General features: G+C 38.9%; 1 protein-coding gene across 6 annotated transcripts in view; it reads left to right on the top strand.

Annotated features, from left to right (window-relative positions):
- Positions 1-23003, top strand: part of PTPRA (protein tyrosine phosphatase receptor type A) — a 170120-nt gene that overhangs the window by 40317 nt on the left and 106800 nt on the right. For 4 of the 6 annotated variants that reach the window (XM_058563080.1, XM_058563082.1, XM_058563084.1 and 1 more), the window contains exon 2: positions 10861-10933. The exons of 1 other annotated variant lie outside the window; for it this stretch is intronic. In XM_058563080.1, the coding sequence (XP_058419063.1) occupies positions 10907-10933 (27 nt within the window). In that variant the 5' untranslated portion in view covers positions 10861-10906. Of the gene's footprint in view, positions 1-9551; positions 9596-10860; positions 10934-23003 lie in introns of those variants that run through there. One more of the 6 variants, XM_058563081.1, reaches the window with a different exon arrangement.

Genomic DNA, 23003 nt, shown 5'->3' on the forward strand with positions numbered 1-23003 from the left:
CTGGATACAGTTCATTAATCATGTATATGTTTTACAAATGTTCTCTCCCAGCCTGTGGCTGGCTTTTTTTTTTTTGCTGAGGAAGAGTCGCCCTGAGCTAACATCTATTGCCAATCTTCCTCTTTTTGCTTGAGGAAGATTCCCCCTGAGCTAACATCTGTGCCGGTCTTCCTCTATTTTATATGTGGGTCACCACCACAGCATGGCTGATGAGTGGTGTAGGTCCACACCCAGGATACAAACCTAGGCTGCCGAAGTGGAGTGCACGAACTTAACCACTAGGCCATGGGGCTGGCCCCAGCTTGCTTTTTTTTTTTTAGTGGTGTCTCTCAAAGAACAGAAAGTTGTAATTTTGATCAAGTCTAAATTATCACTTTTTTTTTTATGGTTCATCCTTTTTGTGTCCAGTCTAAGAACTCTTTGTCTGTCTGTGGTAGATAGAATCCTAAAATGACCCCTGATGACCCACACTCTTGTATAATTTCCTTCCTGTGAGTGTGGGCAGGACCTGTGAATATGATGGGATTTTAGTCCAGTGATTATGTTACGTTATAGTCATGCGTCACTTAACGATGGAGATACGTTCTGAGAAATGTGTCCTTAAGTGATTTTGTCATTGTGCAAATATCATAGAGTGTACTGAAGGGGAACAAAATTTGCCACCCCAAAATGTGTCTCTTTAACATGTGGATTATTTTAGGCTGATTATTTTTAAGAAACAAGACTCAAAGTTTTCCTTGTTACCTCTCCCATAACTGCCTAAAAGAATTCAGATAAAAAGACCTGTCTCAGGAACCAGGCTGTCACCTTAGCACAGCATGAGCTAGGTGGTAGACAGGGAGGAACCTAGAAAAGCCCGTTTGTTGGGCTTCTCTGTGTGTTCTTCTGTTTCTATGTGGCCAAACACGCATTTATTTTCCAAACGTTTGCTCCTTTTCACCTACCTGTGAGTTGCCTCCCTTCTGTATGAAGTCCCTGAGTCTCCCCACCCACAACATCTTCTTTTGTCTTTAGCTGAAAGTGAGGGCTTTGGCCACTTGGGCGAGTTACTTGGTTTTCCTGTTTTGTTTTGTTTTTTTTTAAGTGAGGAAGATTAGCCCTGAGCTAACATCAGTTGCCAATCCTCCTCATTTTGCTGAGGAAGATTGGCCCTGGGCTAACATCCGTGCCCATCTTCCTCTACTTTATATGTGAGACACCTGCCACAGCAGGGCTTAATAAGCAGTGTGTAGGTCCGTGCCCAGGATCCGAACCTGCAAACCCCTGGCTGCCAAAGCAGAGTGCGTGAACTTAACCACTATGCCGCTGGGCTGGCCTGGTTTTCCTGGGTTTTTCCCATGTATATATGTTATTAAACTTTTGTTTTTTTCTGTTAATCTGTCTCATGTCAGTTTAATTCCTAGACCATCTAGAAGAACCTAGAAGTGTAGAGGAAAATTTCTTCCTCCCCTACAGTATGTACACAACCTAGATGGTATGGCCCACTACACACCTAGGCTATATGGTACTAATCTGATGGGACCATTGTCATGTATGTGATCCATTGTTGACCAAAACATCGTCATGTAGTGCAGGACTGTACATGGCAAAAGGGATATTAAAGGTGTAATTAAGTTACTAATAAGTTGACTTGGAGTGAGTCAAACAGGAGATTATGCAGAAAGGCCTAACCTAATCACACGAACCCTTAAAGTCTTGGTCCAGAAGTCAGAGCCAGGAGAAGTCATGAGGAGGATTCAGCAAGAGGGAAATTTTTCCATTGCTGGCTTTGAAGATGGAGGGTCCATAACGCAAGGATTGCTGATGGCCCCTAGCAGCTGAGAATGGCCCCTGGATGAGAAGAGCAAAGAAACAGAGACCTTAGTCCTGCAAGTGCAAGGAACTGAATTCTGTCACAACCATGTGAACTTGGCAGAGGATCCTGAGCTTCAGATGAGAACACAGCCTGGGAGACACCTTGAGTTTATGCTTGTGAGATCCTGAGCAGAAAATCCACCCATGCTGTGCCTGGACTTCTGACCTCTAACTTTGTTGTGTTTGTCATACAGTAATATAAAATTAATACATTGTCTCAAGATTGTGAAGTTTTCTCTTATGTGTTCTTATACTTTTAGCTTTTACATTTAGATCTAGATCTAATATCCTTTCAAGTTAATGTTTGTATATGACATGAAGCTAAGGGGCAAAGTTCATTTTCCCCCATAGGGGTATCAAGTTGTTCTAGCATTATTTGTAGAAAAGACTGTTCTGTCCCCATTGAATTGCCTTAGCATCTTTGTGGAAAATCAGTTGATCATATATGTGTGGTTTGATTTCTGGACTTTCCAGTCTATTCTCTTGATTTATATGTCTGTCCTTACACCCATAGCATACTGTCTTGTTCACTGTCAAGTAGTCTTTCAACTTTCTTTTTCTTTATCAAAATTGTTTTGTCTATTCTGAGTTCTTTGGATTTCCATGTAAATTTTAGAATCAGCTTGTCACTTTTTACAAAAACTCTGCTGAGAATTTGATTGGGATTTCATTGAATCTGTAGGTAAGTTTGGGACAAATTGACATCTTAACAACATTGAATCTTTTGATCCATGAACAAATTATATCTCTTCATTTATTTAAGTCTTCTTTAACTTCAGCAGTGTTTTGTAGTTTTCAGGATATAGGTCTTGCATATCTTTTGTTAAATTTATCCCTAAGTAATTTCTGTGTTTTTTAAATCCTGTTATAAATGATATTTAAAAAATTTTCAATTTCCAACTATTTATTGCTGATATATAAAGATACAGTTGATATTTGTGTATGTATTTGTTTTATGTTGACTTTGTATTCTGCTATTTTGATAAACTTACTAGTTTTACTAACTTTTTTGTAGACTTCTTAAGCTTTTCTATCTGTAAGATCATGTTCTCTGTAAATAAAGACAGTTTTACTTCTTTTCCAATATAGTTGCCTTTTTATTTATTTTTCTTGTGTTATTTCACTGGCTAGGACCCTCCAATACAATGTTGAATAAAAGTGATGAAAGAGTATCTTTGCCTTGTTGCTAATTTTAGAGGGGAAGCATTCAGTATTTCACCATTAAGTGACGTTAGCTTTAAGTTTTTCATAGATGGCTTTTATCAGGTTGACAAAGCTTTCTTAGAATTCCCAGTTTGCTGAAAGGAGCTTATTTGGATGATTTGGATTATAGGAAGAGAGAGTGCAAAGTGGCCTTGCTCTTTGAACTCATATATTCTTCCAACTTTCTTTTTCTTTATCAAAATGGTTTTGGCTGTTCTAACTTCTTTGCATTTCCATGTAAATTTTACAAGTAGCTTTACAACTTTTCTCCAGTTATTTTTCTAGACCAGTAATGTTTATTTCTTTGTGTAGCATTTTTGATACATTCTTCAGATATATTTTCCAGTTTATTAATTCTCTCGTCAGCTGTGTCTTCTCTGGTGGTTAACCCATCTACAGAATTTTAGATTTCAGTGACTTTTTTATTCTGGAAGTTCCATTTGGTTGTTCTACTTTATTTTCTTCTTTTTAGAGTGTTTTATGCTTTCCTAATGGTTTTGGTGTTTTTCTCTTGAATCATTGTTAAACACACTTATTTATAGTCTTTATGAGACTGTTCTGTTTTTTAAATCCTGTGCATTTTGTGATGAGGGTTTGCCTTTCCACAGTGGTTTTACTTTTGTTTCTATTAGAGATGTCTAGGGGCATCTCTGGCATGAGCCAGTTTTGTTAATTTCCCATCAAGGGGTTCTTGGATCATATGATAGAGTAGATTTAGACCCTAAATCCATATGAAACATATGCCTATGGTTTCAAATTCTCAAGGGTAGCCTTTTCCTCCCATTACCCACAGCTCAAACTGAGGCAGACAAGCTTTCTGGTCTTATTTCATGCAGGTGGGTTTTTTTTCTTATCTGTTTTCGTTGAGAACATAGGCCTTTGAGGGCCATAACTTTGCAAGAAGTCTTGAATCCAACTCTCCACCTTTCTCAAGAGCCTTGTCTACTTTTCTCCTGCTTCCTGTCTCCTTTTCTCTACTTCCCTTGATTACTCAAATGTCTTAACAAATGCTCCTGGGGCCGGTGCAGAGGTTAGCACATACTTGCAGCTCTGGCTTTTGGTTCACTCTTTGTTTCACACTGCTGGCAGTTTTCTCTGCTTTCTTGAGAACTGAGTAAGCTTTTCAAAGGATGTAAGGATTTATTCAGCATTTCTAGATTTTTGTAGCTGGAGGGTTCTAGTAGATTTTGTAGACTGCTGTATTGCAAGATAAAGATAAGACTATGTGCTTTAAAGATTGAGTTTAATATACAGAAATATTGGGTGTTAGCCAAAGTATAAAATTACTTTTTACATGTTCATTTATTAATTTCTATTTTTAAATGGCAGCTCCTCTTTAAAAAAAAAAAAGAGATCAGGAGCCTCATTTTCCAGTCTGCTTCCTGAGGAAACAGAAAGGCAGAAACTTGGTGAATAGCAAGACCAGTGGTTGCTATAGTAAGCATGGGACTTCCTGGCAATGGCTCTGTTAACAGTAGGAAATGGACCGTGGCAGTGTTTAATTTGCCCCAAGATTTTGTTTCCCATCTTTGGAGTAAGGGGTTCTGCTATATTAAGGAATTGGCTCTTCCAGTTTATTTTCTTCATTCAGTTAGACAGTGATTAGAAAGCCTCACTGGCTGCATACGTTGCACCATACTTAGGAGTTTTGTAGTTATATGACAGTTATGATACATTTCAAACAGGGCTTTGAAACTTCCATTCAGCTCCTTCTGGAGGATGCTCTTTTCCTCCTGTGGCTATTGACATACATTGGTTATAGGCCCTATTATAGAACCAGCAGGTGAGAGCATCGAGTTGGAATGAGATATACCTGAGTTTGAATCTCAGTCTTGTCACCTACCAGTTCAACTGCAGACAAGTTATTTAACTGCTCTGTGCCACAGTTTCTTCATCTGCAAAATGAACCATCTGTGCTTGTTTTGATGATAATGTTAAATAATGTACAATATAAACTTTTACCCAGTGCCTGACACATAATAAGCACCTAATAAGTGGTTATTATTCTGATCCTTATTGAGCTGCTGCTTTTTGATATGTCTGGTTATTTCTTTTTTTTTTTTTTTTTAGCATGCCTAGTTTTTCCCTCTTTATTGAATGACTTTCAAATGTAATTACAGTTGAAGCTGACATATTAGAAAGGAGAGGTGCATTGAAGGCATAAGGCTGCTTACAGACCCTGCTCTAGTGGTAGTCAGCCACTGTATTGGCATCTTCCAGGATTTGAGCAAGCTGATTTTTTCAAAGATCCAGGCAACATTCCTTGGCCTTGAAAAGCAGAAAACAGAAATTAAGCAGTTATTGAAGCATTTAATAGTAAAGATTATTATTTGTACTTAATAAGGAATATGTTCCATGTTTGCCTGAGCCTTTATTTAATGCATTTTAAAATTTGCTCTGTTTTTCTTTTCCTTTTAAACCTTACCATCAAGTTCAAGAATAAGCCGAATTAAAAAGAAACTAATGTCTTAGAATAAAGAAAGATTCAAATTAGTAGGATATACCATTAACCTTCATGTTGGTGGAGTTTTCTCTGTTTTGAACTAAGGAAAAGACTTAAAAGAAGAGCCCTTTAATAGATTGCTTACCATGTTCTAAGGACTCTGCAAGGCTCTGTGGATATTATTAAAACGTGGTTCTTATCCTCAAGGATCTTACTGTCAGTTGAGGGAGGCCGTAAACAGTTAAAATAGTTTGTGACAAGTACTTTGCTAGAGGTAGTGATTGACTCTGGTGGCTAAGGGAGAGGAAGGAATTGGGACTCCTGGATTTCTGGCTTGGGCAAGGGGGAAGACTGAAGTTGGCAAACTGACCTGCTGACAGTTTTTGCACAGCCCACAAACTAGACGCATCTTTAAATGGTTGAAAAAAATCAAAAGAACAATGATATTTTATGACATGTGGAAATTATATAAAATTCAAATTTCAGTGTTCATAAATAAAGTTTTATTGGCCTATAGCTATACTCAAACTTTATCTGTTGTCTGTAGCTGCTTTTGTGCTACAACAGCAGAGCTGAGTAACTGTGACAGAGGCTGTATGACCTGCAAAGCCAAATATTTACTGTGTGGCTCTTTACAAAAAAAGTTTGCTGATTCCTAGGGTAGCCGGTGATTTTTACCTACTGAGATAAGCAGTTAAGGAGGAACAGATACAGGAGAAAAGAACGTTTTTCTATGAATGTTGGTTGTTTGAATCAAGAGGTGCTTGTGAGCTATACAAGTCCAGGAGGCAAGGTTATATATAGATCTGGGTTCTTTTTTTGTGTGTGTGTGTGTGAGGAAGATGAGCCCCGAGCTAACATCCAATGCCAAGCCTCCTCTTTTTGCTGAGGAAGACTGGCCCTGGGCTAACATCAGTGCCCATCTTCCTCTACTTTATATGGGACGCCGCCACAGCATGGCTTGACAAGCGGTGCGTCGGTGCGTGACCAGGATCTGAACCTGCGAACCCTGGGCCGCCAAAGTGGAGTGTGTGCACTTAACTGCTGCGCCCCTAGATCTAGGTTCTGAAGAGAATTTGGGGCTGGAGATATATGGGGGAAGAAAAGATGAGATCCAGAAAGCTGGATGGGGAAGAGTGGTTCTCAGCCCTGGCTGCACGTTGGAATGAACTGGGGTACTTAAAAACAACCAAAACCCCCCAAACTCTGCCAGCAGTTTGGAGCACTTGCCACCCCCCGCCCCTGAGATTATGATGTACTTGAGCTGGGTGGGGGGGGTGGTCAGGCCAGGGGGTGCTTGTTAAAAAGTTCCCCTGCCGATTCTAAGGTGCAGCCAACTTTGGGAACTACTGGTATAGAGTGAGAAGGTTAAGGATGGAACCAACATTTAAGGGGCAGTTCTAGATCTACTGAGAAGAAATGCTGATTGAGTAATGATAGGAATTGTGGGAGTGGTCAGATCCTGCAGTTTGGTGGAGTAAATAAGGATTGAGAACTCTGCTTTGCAAATAATTGTTGACTCTATCAAGAGCAGTTCCTGTGAGAGACCAAGTGAGGGCGTATGTCAGAGAGTTTGAGGTAGGGGAGGAGGACACTCAGTGTGAACTATTGAGAAGACTGGCAGGGAAGGAAACGGGAGAGGGTGATAGCTGGGATGAGGAGGCATTGGAGATGTAGTTTGTTTAAGAGAGGTCTTTTTAAGATGATAAAGCCCTGAGCCTATTTATGCACTGAGGGAGTCAGTACTCAGAAAGGAAACTGTCTGGAATGACAGTATCAGATGCTACCATTCAGTTTTCGTAGAAAGAGCTACATTTCGAATAGTTCTTGGAATAATATTAATATTTGGAATTGTATGTTTAATGTGCTTCCTACATTTAGACACATTACCAGTATAGCTGGAAAGAGAAATGGACGTAGGATTTAGAAGCAAGGCCAACAACTGTTCTTTGCTCACCCTGTCACTGTAGTCCTGTCTAAGGCCTTGATCTCATCTGTGAGAACAGGAGGGTGAACAGACTCCATAACAGACTTCTAAAAGCCTTTAATTTAAACTAGTACAACTTTTAATTAAACAAATGAGGAAGCTGAGCTTATGAAATGTCTGTAAAGCCCACTGCCTGATCTTTTAGTTCGTTAGTACCTGGGCATGTGCTTCTTTTGAAGAACACCAGTAGTTTGGTTATGATTCACCCCTGGGTGAATTTGGGCACTTGTGTACAAAATATACCACTTTATCCTGCTATTAGAATATTTCTTTAGGAGCGAAATCTAGCATAAAGTCTTCTTTTAATGTTTTTTTTATGTACAAGTAGTAGATGATAGTTAAATAATATGGGGATAGTACAGAGGTCTCACCATTGTTAACATTTTGGTTTTTTTATTGCGAGTCTTTTTTTCCCCAGTGGTTTTTGTTTCTCCATCAATGTAAATACACTTAATATATGTGCCAGTTGTGTTCTTCAGGAAACAAATTGAGATGGAGTAGGGCGGCACGGGGCTTATTGGGGAGCAATGCCTGTGAAGAAAAAGGAAAAGGAGTGGATTGGGCACGGGAAGCCATTAGACTGCGGTGCACACCTGACAAAGTCTCTGGCAGCCCAGATCGCCTGATAGAGTAGTACCTCAGTAGGTGCAAATGGCTAGGCCGTCGTACCACCGCGTTGCCCAGTCATTGGCTGGGGCCATCCTAAGGAAAGAGTGGCCTTGGCTTGAAAGCTGAGGTGGATTCTAAAGGAGCTAATGTCAGCTAACCACATCCTTTGTAGCTGGGCAGCAAGTCCTTTCTTGAAGTGTCTGAGCTGTATATCTTTGTGTTTGCTATGACATAAAATGTTGTGTCCTGCTCGCACCGATTAGGATGGCTACTATCAAACAAACAAAACCACAAGTGTTGGTGAGCATGTGGAGAAATTAGAACCCTGTGCACTGTTGGTGGGAATGTAAAATGGTATAGCCGCAGTGGAAAACAGTATGGAGGTTCTTCAAAAAATTAAACATAGAATTACCATATGATCCAGCAATTCCACTTCTGGGTGTATATGTATATATATACACCCAAAAGAATTGAAAGCAAGATCTTTTTTTTTTTTGGGGGGGGGAATAGTACTGGTCCTGGGCTAACATCCGTGCCCATCTTCCTCCACTTTATATGGGACACCGCCACAGCATGGCCTGACAAGCAGTGCGTCGTGCGCGCCTGGGATCGGAACCCAAGCCGCCAGCAGCGGAGCACGCGCACTTAGCCGCTATGCCATGGGGCCAGCCCCGAAAGCAAGATCTTGAAGAGATATAAACACCAGTGTTTATAGTGGCGTTATTCAGATAGCTAAAACATAGAAGCAACCCAAGTATCCATCGACAGATGAATGGATAAGCAAAATGTGGTATATACATACAATAGAATATCATTCAGCCTTAAAAAGGAAGGAAATTCTGCAATATGCTTCAACATGGATGAACCTTGAAGATAATATGCTAAGTGAAATAAGCCAGTCACAAAAAGACAAATACTGTATGATTCCACTTATATGAGATACTTAGAGTGGTCAAAATCATAGAGACAGAAAGTAGAATGGTGGTTGCCAGGGGCTCAGGGTAGAGGAGAATGGGGAGTTACTGTTTAAAAGGTATCGAGTTTCACTTTTACAAGATGAAAAGAATTATGGAGATGGATGGTGGTGATGCTTGCACAACCATGTGAATGTAATTAATACCACTGAACTATACACTTAAAAATGATTAAGGTGGTAAATTTTTTGTTATGTATATTTTAACACAATAAGAAATGTAAAAAAAAAAAGTTGTTCTGCTTTTTCTGTTTAACTTAAGCGTGTTATTTTGTAGTCTTCGTAAACTTTTTAAATGGATAACATAATATTCTAACAAGTGCTTACTTACTTTATATATCCATTCCCTAGGATTCTAAATTTTCTGTATTAATAAAAATACAGCAATGAATATCTTTGTATGAAGTTCTTTACTGTATTTAGGATTGTTTTCTTTGAATAGATTCCCAGGAGTAAAATAGATTGAAGAGTGTGAACATTGTTAAAGCCCTTCATGTTGAAAGGCCTTTTACACTGTCAGTGCAAGGTATAAGCAACCTGTGTCCTCAGGTTTTCAACAACTTCAGATCTTTACTTAATCTTGGCTGATTTGTAGCTGAAAAATGGTGTCTCTTCATTTCTGGCCTACAGTCCTATATAGTGTTTAGTGGGCTCTGAATTTTAACTCAGTCCTCTGTCCAAAGGGATGGAGAAGATAATGATAAGAATGAGGGCTCCAGAATCAGATTGATCAGGCTCAAATCCTGACTCTGCTGTTTACCACTTTGTGACCTTTGGCAAGTCTCTGTGCATCAGTTTATTCATCTGAATGACAAGAATAATGATTGCATCTACCTTATAGGGCAGTTTTGAGGGTTAAATGAGGTAGAACACATAAAAATACTCAGTATGATGTCTGGCCTATTGCATATGCATAAATGTTGGATATTATTTCAATATAAATTTGGTTATTTTATTTTATTTAATTTATTTTTTTGGTAAGGAAGATTGGCCCTGAGCTAACATCTGTTGCCAATCTTTCTCTTTTTGCTTGAGGAAGATTCACCCTGAGCTAACATCTGTGCCAGTCTTCCTCTGTTTTGTATGTGGATTGCTGCCACAGCATGGCTTGGTGAGTGGTGTAGGTCTGCGCCCAGGATCTGAACCTGTGATCCTGGGCTGCTGAAGTGGAGCACGCTGAATTTAACCACTACCGCCGGGCCAGCCTCAATTTGATTATTTTAGTATTTTAAGAGTTAGAATGAGAGAGAACATTAAATTCAGACTCTACTCTTTTTCCAAGAGAAAAATCTGAGGCCTAAAGATTTTAATAGATTTGGCCTGGGTCGCTTGGCTAATGTGTTGCAGAGCTTAGACCTGAGTGTAGGTCTTAGACCAATGCAGGGTTTTTCAGCCTTGGCATTTGGGGATAATTCTTTGTCATGGGAGGGCTGTCCTGTAGATTTGTGATTTGTAAGACAATCAAAGCTATCTTCAGACATTGCCAGATGTCCCCTGGTGGGACCTAAAGGTACGTAAATAACCTTGCAGTAGAATAATCCAAGATAAGGGAGAAGTGCTCCATCTTGCCTCCACTGGAAAGACCTAATTTCTCCTTGAATTCAGTTCTCATGAGCCTCTTCAGTGATCTGAACTAACTACTTAAGATGGAGCTTTGTCCTGTGGCTCCTGGAATGTTCAGTACAGCTCTATGAGACATCTTGTTAGAGTGTGCTCCTCTCTCTGGGAACAGTCCATGGCGTTTAAATAGGGCTGTTCTATCTTTGTAAAGGTTTTATCCTTTGGTTGCAGGTGGCACAACTGAAAAAAGATATTTATGGAATTCCAATGAGTGGTCATGGATGATGCAGTTCAAATAACGAAGGTAAGAGAAATAAAACCAGAGCTTGCGAGAAGGCTTTGTCACCCAAGTTAGTGTCCTCACAAAATAAAGCTAAAATCAGATTCTCTCCCATTTATTTCCAAGCTATAAGAGTAGTTTATTTTTTATGATTAAAAATGTTATAATTATCATCCTTTAAGGCAGTGGTTTTCAACCTGGTCATGAATCAGAATCACTTAAAAAACTTAAAAAAAAAAAAAGACCAGAGCCTGTGCCCTGCCACACTGTCCTTGTTGAATTAAAGTTTCTGTGGGTAGAGCAAAGGTCATCCTGATATGCATCCTAGTTGAAGAACTGTTGCACTGAGAGATTCAAAGAATGTAATACTCAGTCTATGTAGCATTAAATAACTTGTATTATAAAGGAAAAACAGATTTTTATTTAGCTTTCCCATGGCTTTAAGTTTTAAGTGGTGGTGTAAACCAGCACTACAGCTTTGGAAAATTGTTGAGTATCTTCTACAGAGTTAAACACGCATATATCCAATGACCCAGGAATTCCACTTCTAGGTATTTACCCTTGAGAAATGAAAGCATATATCTACACAAAGACTTGGATATAAATGTCCACTGTCTTTATTTATGATAGCCAAAAAATTAGAAGTAGTCAAATGTTCAAAAACAGGTGAATAGATAAATAAGTAGTGATATATTCATATAATGTAATTCTACTCAGTCATAGAAAGGAACAAACTACCACACAATGAATGGATGAATCTCGCAGGTATAAGTTTGAATGAAAGAAGCCAGACAAAAAAAGGAGATGTAGTTCAATTACTAGAAGATATGACGATAGAAGTCAGATTAGTGGTTCCTCTGGCAGGAGATGGGAGGAGGAGGTATGAGAGAGAAACGCTGAAAAGTTTTTACATGTTAATGTGTTTGTATACATATTTCTTTTTTTTTTCTTTTTTTCTCGTGGTAAAATATACATAACATAAAATTTACCATTTTAATCAGTTTTAACTGTACAATTCATTGGCATTAATTACATTCACATTGTTGTGCAGCCATCACCACCAACGATCTCCAGAAGTTTTTCATCTTCCCCAACTGAAACTCTGTGCCCATTTAACACTAACTCCCCATTCCTTCTCCCCCGGACCCCTGGCAACCACTACTCTACTTTCTGTTTCTATGAATTTGACAACTCTAGATATTGCACTGTTGATGCAAATAACCAATAAGCATTCTATAGATAAGAGAGATAAGGTGAGTTTTACTTGAGCCAAGCTGAGGACTACTAGCCCAGGAAAGCAATCTCAACACATGAAGAAAGTGTTCCAGAGAAGCATGGTTTTCAGTACAGTTTTATACCTTTTTAGAACAAAGAACATACGTCGGACGTGCCCAGGATACATATTCATCAAAGTTTCAAAGAGATATTTAGTTACAGATTAGCAGGTCAACATGACTTTGATGTCCAGGAAAGGAAACTTATCTTCAGGAGTAGTGATATTGGCATCATAGGAAAGGAAGTATGCATTCTTATCTTCAAAAAGTGCATTCTTTTACTTTGAGATAATGTTTAATGCATTCTTTACTTTATTGGTTAAAGCAGATGTACAATGTATGTTTGATAGGCCATAAATCAGACTTCTGTAGTTCAGGCCGAATCAGGTTTAAACCAGAATAGCTACCCCATATACCTCAATATGTGAAAATTTCTTATTGGCATATAAATGGGTTCATACAATATTTGTCCTTTTGTGTTTGGCTTATTTTACTTAGCATAATGTCTTCAAGGTTCTTCCATGTTGTAGCATGTATCAGAATTTCTTTCCTTTTTAAGGCTGAATAATATTCTATTGTATGTATATACCACATTTTTTAATCCATTCATCTTTCAATGGACATTTGGGTTGTCTCCACCTTTTGGCTGTTATGCTACTGTGAATATTGGTGTATAGATATCTGTTCAGGTCCCTGCTTTCAGTTCTTTTGGGTATATATTAAAGTGGAATTGCTGGATCAGATAGTAATTATATGTTTAATTTTTTGAGGAACCACCATACTGTTTTCCATAGTGGCTACACCATTTTACATTCCCACCAGCAATGCACAAGGGTTTCAATTTTTCTACATCCTCACCAACACTTATTTTCTGTTTTTTTGACAATGGCCATCCTACTGAGTGTAAAATGGTGTCTCATTGTGGTTTTGATTTGCACTTCCCTAATGATTAGTGATGTTGAGCATATTTTCATGTGTTTGTTGGCCATTAGTATATCTTCTTTGGTGAAATGTCTATTCAAGTCCTTTGCCCATTTTTGAAATTAAATTGTCATATTTCTTTTTCAAAAGTGAGATTATACTATGCATGTTCTACAACTTGTTTTTAAAATTCTGATTCTTATTATAATATGCACACATAAAGTTATGAAGAAAAAACTGCAAGGGAGCCTGAAATAAATATGTTCTTCAATTCCCATCCCACTCTGCTGAGACAATCTTTGTTTTGAGACTTTTTGATGACCTCCGTAATTCTAAATTATATAATTATGTTGCTGTTCCTTTTTTTTAACCTTTTCTTTTTTTTTTTTTTAATTTATTTTTTTGTGAGGAAGATCAGCCCTGAGCTAACATCCATGCCAATCCTCCTCTTTTTGCTGAGGAAGACTAGCCCTGAACTAACATCTATTGCCAGTCCTCCTCCTTTTGTTCCCCAAAGCCCCAGTAGACAGTTGTATGTCATAGTTGCACATCCTTCTAGTTGCTGTATGTGGGACGCCGCCTCAGCATTGCGGAAGAAGCGGTGCGTTGGTGCGCGCCCGGGATCCAAACCTGGGCCGCCAGCAGCAGAGCGCGAGCACTTAACCGCTAAGCCACGGGGCCGGCCCCCTTAACCTTTTCAAAAAATCAACAGTTTTCTGCTTCTCCAGTATGAAAAATGAGGATTTACTTCACATCCCCCCATTTGATATTTGCATTATTTTTTGTTCCTCTGTTATTTTAGTTTCCTGGGGCTGCTGTAACAAAGTACCACAAACTGGCTGACTTAAACAACAGAAATTTATTGTCCTGCATTTCCAGTGGCTGGAGGTCCGAAATCAAGATGTTGGCAGGGTTGCTTCCTTCTGAGGGCTGTGAGGGAGAATCTGTTCCTTGCCTCTCTCCTAGATTTTGATAGCCTCAGGCATTTCTTGGCTTGTAGATGGCATTCTCTCTGTGTCTTCATATCATCTTTCCTCTATGCATGTCTGTGTCTGTGTCTGAATTTCCCTTTTTATAAGTATACCAGTCATATTGGATTAGGGTCCACCCTAATGACCTCATTGTGGTCATCGGCAAAGGCCCTGTTTCTAACTAAGATCACATGCACCAGGTACTGGGTGTTAGGACTTTTGGGAGGACACAATTCAACCAATAACAAGTTGGTTACCTTTCTAACTATCAGAAGTGCTCCTGAACCTCTATTTTTTGTTGTGTTAATTTTTTTTTTTTTTTTTTTGGTGAGGAAGATTGGCCCTGAGCTAACATCTGTGCCCATGTTCTTCCATTTTGTGTGTGGGCTGCCATCACAGCATAGTTTGGTGAGTGGTGCATAGGTCTGTGCCCAGGATCTGAACCTGGAACCCCAGGCCACCAAAGTGGAGTGTTGAACTTAACAACTGTGCCACCGGGCCAGCCCCTTGTTCTGTTAATTTTGAGCAGTATTTCTTGACTCTCCCTCTTTGTCAGATAAGATTAGTACCCTCCCTTTCTGTCAGGTGTAGTTTTCAGTTTAACCTGTCAGAATTGTTAACCTCTGCATTCTGTCCTCTGAACACAGCCAAACCTTTCATGGTCTGTCCATAAAACTGGAAAGTCAGTAAAGAGCATTTACATTATTATAGCTAAGTAAATATTGTTCACTGTCAGGCCAAGCATTGTTTTCTGGGTTTATATTTCTTTCTCTATAGGTTCAATGTCGTGGACCCTGGGCTGTTCCAATGAGAAAATGAAGAAGAAGTGAATTCTGGTTTTGAAACTATCAGATGCTTCCAGTCATATCTTTATTTCGTATTTGGACCATAACTTTCTAATATAATTTTTTCCTTGGAATTTCTAGTTTTCTTTTTTCTTGTCTGTCTTTATTATTAGCTTTCTTTTCCTCAAGCTCTCAATCATACACATTCTAGTCTGTCAAGACCCTGCTCCAATTTGTACTAATTGTTTTTTAGGCCATCTGCACAGCTGTTTTCTTGGGATTTTGCTTACTGCATTTTTGAGTTGGAACCCCTCCACTGATCTTAGATCTCAGTCTTTCTTTTTTTTTTCATTAAAAAAATTTTTTTTAAATATACTAGAGTTAATTCTCAAATGACCATAAAATATTGTATGGCAAAAAAAAAAAAAAATCAAGTTTCAGACTTCTGGTTCATGATGGCAGATTAAAGACATTTTTTCATGTTTTCTCCCTGATAACACCTCATTGAAATGATAGTGGAGGAATAAAAAAGGCTTAATGAGAAAGTGTGAGTGGGGATCATAGTAGGTAAGGGATTTTAAGGTTCATGAAAGAAAGGGAGTTAATGGAAGACAGGAACTAAGTGGAGGAAGCCATGGCTCAGAGAACTCATGGAGTGGGCTCTGGCTCAGGAGAGAGCAGTGCCCTGTGCAGAAGTAGGAGAGGTTCAGGACCTGGAAATGCTGGCAGTGAAGCAGACACTGACTGAAGAAAATTTACTTAAAAGTTTGTGGATACCCCAACCTCACCCAAGCCAGGCTGCCTAAAGTCAGAAGATTTCTAGTTTGTGGCAGAAGAACTCCTGAATAGCTCTCAACCCCTCACCACATCCCATAGTGGCTGTGGAAATGAGAGATAGATTGAGCTGTTATTGCTAATATAAATGTGTTACTATTCTCATCCTCATCACTACATGTACAAATTTCAAGGCTCAAGGAACATGTAGAATACTCCGTAGGGAAAAAGTTGGTGTAAAGTCTTAAGAATTTGGGTTTTAGGGCCAGCCTGGTGGCATAGCGGTTAAGTTTGCACGTCCCACTTCTGTGGCCTGGGGTTTGCAGGTTCAGATCCTGGGCAGGGACCTACTCACCACTCCTCAAGCCATGCTGAGGCAGCATCCCACATAGAAGAACTAGAAGGACCTACAACTAGGATATACAACCATATACTGGGGCTTTGGGGAGGGAAAAACAAAAGAAATAGAGGAAGGTTGGCACCAGATTTAGCTCAGGGCCAATATTCCTCAAAAAAAAAAAAAAGAAAAGAATTTGGGTTTTATAATATTGACTTATATGGAATTTGAGTTCTTCGTCTTGAAAGTGTACATTATGGTAAGGATGCTTGATCTGAGCCATAAAAATCAAGGCAAAGAAATGTATAAATTGAATACAGATGGTCATTTTGGTCATAGTAAGGATTAATGAGTACAAAGAAAAATAAGGAACACGTGCAGGGGGAATCTTGGATATTGCCTACTGTGTCCTAGACTTTATGATGAGGGGTTTACATTAGCACATAGAGATATAGTTACATGTATATTACATGTATTATTTTATAATACAGCAATCCTCTGATATTGGTGGAAGAGATTGCTATTTTATTTATTTTTTATTTTTTTAATAAATATTTGTTTTGTTTTTATAATTTTATTTATTATTTATTTTCCCCCCAAAGGCCTAGTAGATAGTTGTATGTCATAGCTGCACATCCTTCTAGTTGTTGTATGTGGGACTCGGCCTCAGCATGACCGGAGAAGCGGTGCGTCGGTGTGCGCCTGGGATCCAAACCCGGGCCGCCAGCAGCGGAGCGCGCGCACTCAACCGCTAAGCCACGGGGCCGGCCCAAAATTGCTATTTTAAAGATGAGGAGATGAAAACTCGAAAGTTAAATAACAAGAGCTTTTCTTTTCTTTTTCTTTTTTTTTTTTTTTTTTTGATTTTTTGTTTATTGCAGTAACATTGGTTTATAACATTGTATAAATTTCAGGTGTACATCATTATACTTCTATTTCTGCATAGATTACATCATGTTCACCACCCAAATACTAATTACAACCCATCACCACACACGTGCCGAATTATCCCTTTCGCTCTCCTCCCTCCCCCCTTCTCCTCTGGTAATCACCAATCCAATCTCTGTCTGTATGTGTTTGTTTATTGTTGTTATTATCTACTACTTAATGAAGGAAATCATACGGTATTTGACCTTCTCCCTCTGACTTATTTCACTTTGCCTTATACCCTCAATGTCCATCCATGTTGTCACAAATGGCTGGATTTCATCGTTTCTTATGGCTGAGTAGTATTCCATTATGTATATATACCACATCTTCTTCATCCATTTGTCCCTTGATGGGCACTTAGGTTGCTTCCAAGTCTTGGCTATTGTGAATAACGCTGCAGTGAACACAGGGGTGCATGTATCTTTACACATCGGTGTTTTCAAGTTCTTTGGATAAATACCCAGCAGTGGAATAGCTGGATCATATGGTAGTACTATCCTTGATTTTTTGAGGACTCTCCATACTGTTTTCCATAGTGGCTGCACCAGTTTGCACTCCCACCAGCAGTGTATGAGAGTTCCCTTCTCTCCACATCCTCTCCAACATATGTTGTTTCCTGTCTTGTTAATTATAGCCATTCTGATGGGCATGAGGTGATATCTTATTGTAGTTTTGATTTGCATTTCCCTGATAGTTAATGATGTTGAACATCTTTTCATGTGTCTGTTGGCCATCTGTATATCTTCTTTGGAGAAATGTCTGTTCAGGTCTTTTGCCCATTTTTTAATTGGGTTGTTAGTTTTTTTCTTGTTGAGATGCATGAGTTCTTTATATATTTTGGAGATTAAGCCCTTATCAGATGTATGGTTTGCAAGTATCTTCTCCCAATTGTTAGGTTGTCTTTTTGTTTTGTTGATAGTTTCCTTTGCTGTGCAGAAGCTTTTTAGTTTGATGTAGTCCCATTTGTTTATTTTTGCCATTGTTTCTCTTGCCCGGTCAGACATGGTGCTTGAAAATATGTTGCTAAGACCAATGTCGAAGAGCATACTGCCTATGTTTTCTTCTAGAAGTTTCATAGTTTCAGGTCTTACATTCAAGTCTTTAATCCATTTGGAGTTAATTTTTGTGCATGGTGTAAGGTAAGGGTCTACTTTCATTTTTTTGCATGTGGCTATCCAGTTTTCCCAACACCATTTGTTGAAGAGACTTTCTTTTCTCCATTGTATGTTCTTGGCTCCTTTGTCAAAGATTAGCTGTCCATAGATGTGTGGGTTTATTTCTGGGCTTTCGATTCTATTCCATTGATCTGTGTGTCTGTTTTTGTGCCAGTACCATGCTGCCCTGGTTACTATAGCTTTGTAGTATATTTTGAAATCAGGGAGTATGATACCTCCACCTTTGTTCTTTTTTCTCAGGATTCCTTTACCTGTTCGGGGTCTTTTGTTGTTCCATATAAATTTTAGGATTCTTTGTTCTATTTCTGTGAAAAATGTTGTTGGAACTTTGATAGGGATTGCATTGAACCTATAGATTGCTTTAGGAAGTATGGACATCTTAACTATGTTAATTCTTCCAATCCAAGAGCACGGAGTATTTTTCCATTTCTTTGTGTCTTCTTCAGTTTCTTTCAGCAATGTTTTATCGTTTTCTGTGTACAGCTCTTTCACCTCTTTGGTTAAGTTTATTCCTAGGTATTTTATTCTTTTTGATGCAATTGTAAATGGGATGGTATTCTTAATTTCTCTTTCTGCTACTTCGTTGTTAGTGTATAGAAATGCAACTGATGTAACACTACAAGAGCTTTTCTAGCTGTAGTATTGCCAGAGCTAAGATTCAAGTGTAAGTTTGTGTGACTCCATGTTCCCTGCTTTTCAGTCCACCCTGTTGCCTCTCTAAGGAAATAATTGCTTTCTCAGTTTCTCGAGTATGATGAAAAATATACTAGTATGTTTCTAAACCAAGCAGTGTTAGTCCTTTGTTCTTCGTGTGTATTGGGCATTTGCTGAATGAAGTAGAAGACTTGGATTCTGCTCTCAAGGAGTGTATAGTGTAAGTTGGGGAGACGAAAAAGAAGTTTGCCTGAGGGCTATGAGCTCATTGAAGACAAGGACTGGTAGTAATTGGCTTTATAAACCCAACACTTGGCACGGTGCCTGACTTTTCAAGGAAAGTTTGTTGAATGAATGACTAAACTGAAAAATGAATACATAAACTTCAGGATAAGGACTTTGTCTTTTTCTTCCTTGCATCCCTAACATTTAATGCAATGCCTGGCCCATAATAGGACCCAAATAAAATATTAATGTGTGAATGGTAGAGGAAGAAAAGATATTGGAGCTAAAGTTGAATAGTCATTGTGTCAAGAGAACCAGGAAACTGAGATACTTTTGAGAAAGGAGGTAATGATCACGTGTCAAATGCAAGTTAAGGAGAATGAGAACCGAGGGAAAAAACTGAATTTGATCAGGAGGCTATTTGTAGAGTTCAGAGTGAAGGCATTAGGAACATAATGAGGTCATTAAGGAGAGGTCGGAAGTGAGGAAATAAAAGCAAAGTACATCTTGGTGGAATGAGGAAAGAAGGGAAAAGAGGGGGCTGTGGGGTTAAATGGGGAGATTATTTTGTTTGTATTTTTGAAAATCTGTTTGGAACATCTGTACCTGTCTGTAAACAGAGGGAAATGAGAACTGGAGAGGGAGAGTGAAGGTACCAGAAGGAAAGGTGTATTTTAGGGGAAAGATCTCAAATGGGCTCAAGGACATAGAGATTAGCCTTTGAAAGAATGAGAGAATCTCTTCTTCCAGTGGAAACAGAGAGAATAGAGGCTCTACAGAGAAGGAGGGAGAGGTGATATCCTCTTGTCACTAAAGCCAATCCAGAGGGAGCTTGGGCTACTGTGCTAGAAACTGACAAAGGAAGGATGTTTTTAGCACAGCACTGAGGGCCTGAGTGTGACACTTCCCAGCTCTGGTTGGCAGCCTGAGATAGGAATGGCAAAACCAGATGGTGTGGATGATCCACAAATCAGGATGAAACTTTTTTGTAGATTGGGGAATTATGGAATGGAGATTTTCTTAGTTCCCTCAAGCTGCCATAACAAAATACAGTCATGCACCACATAACGACGTTTCAGTCAACAACAGACCGCATATACGACGGTGGTCCCATAAGATTATAATGGAGCTGAAAAATTCCTATCGCCTGGTGATGTCGCAGCTGTCATGATGTCGTAGTGCAATGCTTTACTCACGCGTTTGTGGTGATGCTGGTGTAAACAGACCTACTTTGCTGCCAGTTGTATAGAATAAGGATATAAAGGAAATATTTTTGTTTACCTGTACAATGTGTGTTTTAAGCTAAGTGTTATTACGAAAGAGTCAAAAAGTTTATAAAGTAAAAAAGTTACAGTAAGCTAAGGTTAATTTATTATTGAAGAAAGAAAAATATTTTTTTATAAATTTAGTGTAGCCTAAGTGTACAGTGTTTATGAAGTCTACATTAGTGTACAGTAATGTCCTAGGCCTTCACATTCACTCACCACTCACTCACTGACTCACCCAGAGCAACTTCCAGTCCTGCAAACTCCATGATAAGTGCCCTACACAGGTGTATCATTTTTTATCTTTTATACTGTATTTTTACTGTACCTTTTCTGTGTTTAGATACACAAATGCTTAACATTGTGTTACAATTATTTACAGTATTCAGTACAGTAACATGCTGTACAGGTTTGTAGCCTAGGGGCAATAGGCTATACCATATAGCTCAAGTAGGCTATACCATCTAGGTTTGTGTAAATACACCTTAGAATGTTTGCATGACAATGAAATCGCCTAACAACGATGACTGTGCCATAGACTGGGTGGCTTAAACAACTGAAATTTATTTCTCACAGTTGTAGAGACTGAAAGTCCAAGATCAGTGTGTCATCAGGGTTGGTGTCTGGTGAGAACTCAGTCCTTGGGTTGCAGACAGCAGACTTCCCGCTGTGTCCCCACGTGGCCTTTACTTGGTGCTAGCTTGGGGGCGGGGGGGGGGGGGGGGGGGGGCCGGGGAGGGGAAGAGGGGCAGGGAGAAGGAGGGAGGAGGTATCTCTTTCTCTTCTAATCCTATCATGAGGGCCCCACCCTCATGATCTAATCTAACCCTGATTACCTCCCAAAGGCCCCATCTCCAAACATCATATTGGGGATTAGAGCTTCAACATATGAATTGAGGGGGGACACAAACATTTAGTCTGTAACAGATGTACTTTTATTCACTTTTAATCAGGTGGTTGAGAGATTTTTATAATTTTCATTAACGTCATTAAAGAACAACATTGGATACTTACTATGTATAAGTTTTTATTTTTTTAATAATTTTTTATTTATTTATTTTTCCCCCAAAGCCCCAGTAGATAGTTGTATGTCATAGTTGCACATCCTTCTAGTTGCTGTATGTGGGACACAGCCTCAGCATGGCCGGAGAAGCAGTGCGTTGGTGCGCGCCTGGGATCCGAACCCCGGGCCGCCAGCATCAGAGTGCACGCACTTAACCGCTAAGCCACGGGGCCGGCCCCTAGGTTTTTATTTTAATGTTGGGAAAACAATAAAGTAAGAAAGTTCCTGTCTGTGGTTTCTGGTCTTATTGGGGAGGTAGATTATATACATAAAAAGGAAAATTAGAGGGCTGGCCAGGTGGCGTGGTAGTTAAGTTCACACACTCTGCTTTGGTGGCCCAGGGTTCACGGTTTTGGATCCCAGGTGTGGACCTACACACCGCTCATCAAGCCATGCTGTGACGGCATCCCACATACAAAAAATAGAGGAAGATTGGCACAGATGTTAGCTCAAGGACAATCTTCCTCACCAAAAAAAAAAAGGCAAAATTAGTGTATGGCACACAGCATTATAGACTAAGTACCAAGTGAGTAGAATAGATAGATGTCACAGAGATTACAGTTACAGCAGTGTACCTGGAGGTTCATTTCCCCATAGCTTATGAACATTTAAATATTATCACTTTTATAAATATGTGCCAGTTGGAGGTAAAAAAACATATATTGATGCCTTTTGTCCACCCTTCTGTGGATGTGTTTGTACTTACTGACTTTGTAAACATTTTATTTAATAAGGTTTTTTAACCCTTTGCCTGCAGCATTCTGCAGATGTTTTTCCTAGTTTCTTATTTTAATTCACATTTTGTTTATGAAGTTTTTTTGACATACAGGGGTTTAAACATTGTGTATATTTGAAGTTATTCAATGTTTCTCTGTTTTTTTATGTTAAGAAAGTGCTACTGCACCCAAGAACAGACAAATACTTACAAATGTTCAAATTTTTTATAGTTTATTTATACTTAGGTATGTTATACTATTTTATTTATTATTATTTATACATAAAACTAAACCATTTGGAATATGTTTTTGGAATATTATGTGAAATGAGGAGCTAATTTACCTTTTGCGCAATAATAGTTTAGCAGTTTTCCTAGTACTGTTTATTAAATAATGCATTCATTTTCTCCTGATTTGAAATCCTTACTTTATCAAATACTCAGTACTTATGTATACAGACTTCCTTATTTGTTAATTTGTTCCTGCACCATTACCACAAAGTTGTAATGGATTTAATTATGCAATATCCCATAGAACAAATATCTTTTCATTATTTGTTTTAAAAAATGCCTAGACTATGCTCACCTGTTTGTGTATTTGAAGTTTTTTGTTTTTGTTTACTTTTTTATTTTTAAATAATTTAAGACTTAAAAAAGGTACACAAATAGTACAGGGTTCCTGTGTACACTTCATCCAGTGCACTCCAATGATCATATCTTATATAACCATAGTACCTTTTCAAAAGCAGGAAATTGACATTGGTATAATACTGTTTTTTTTTTTTTTTAATAATTTTATTTATTTATTTATTTTTCCCCTCAAAGCCCCCATAGATAGTTGTATGTCATAGCTGCACATCTTTCTAGTTGCTGTATATGGGACTCGGCCTCAGCATGGCCGGAGAGGCGGTACGTCGGTGCGTGCCCAGGATCCGAACCCGGGCCGCCAGCAGCGGAGCACGTGCACTTAACCGCTAAGCCACGGGGCTGGCCCCTAATACTGTT

Source organism: Diceros bicornis, chromosome 19, assembly GCF_020826845.1.
Source record: "Diceros bicornis minor isolate mBicDic1 chromosome 19, mDicBic1.mat.cur, whole genome shotgun sequence".
NCBI lineage: Eukaryota > Metazoa > Chordata > Mammalia > Perissodactyla > Rhinocerotidae > Diceros > Diceros bicornis.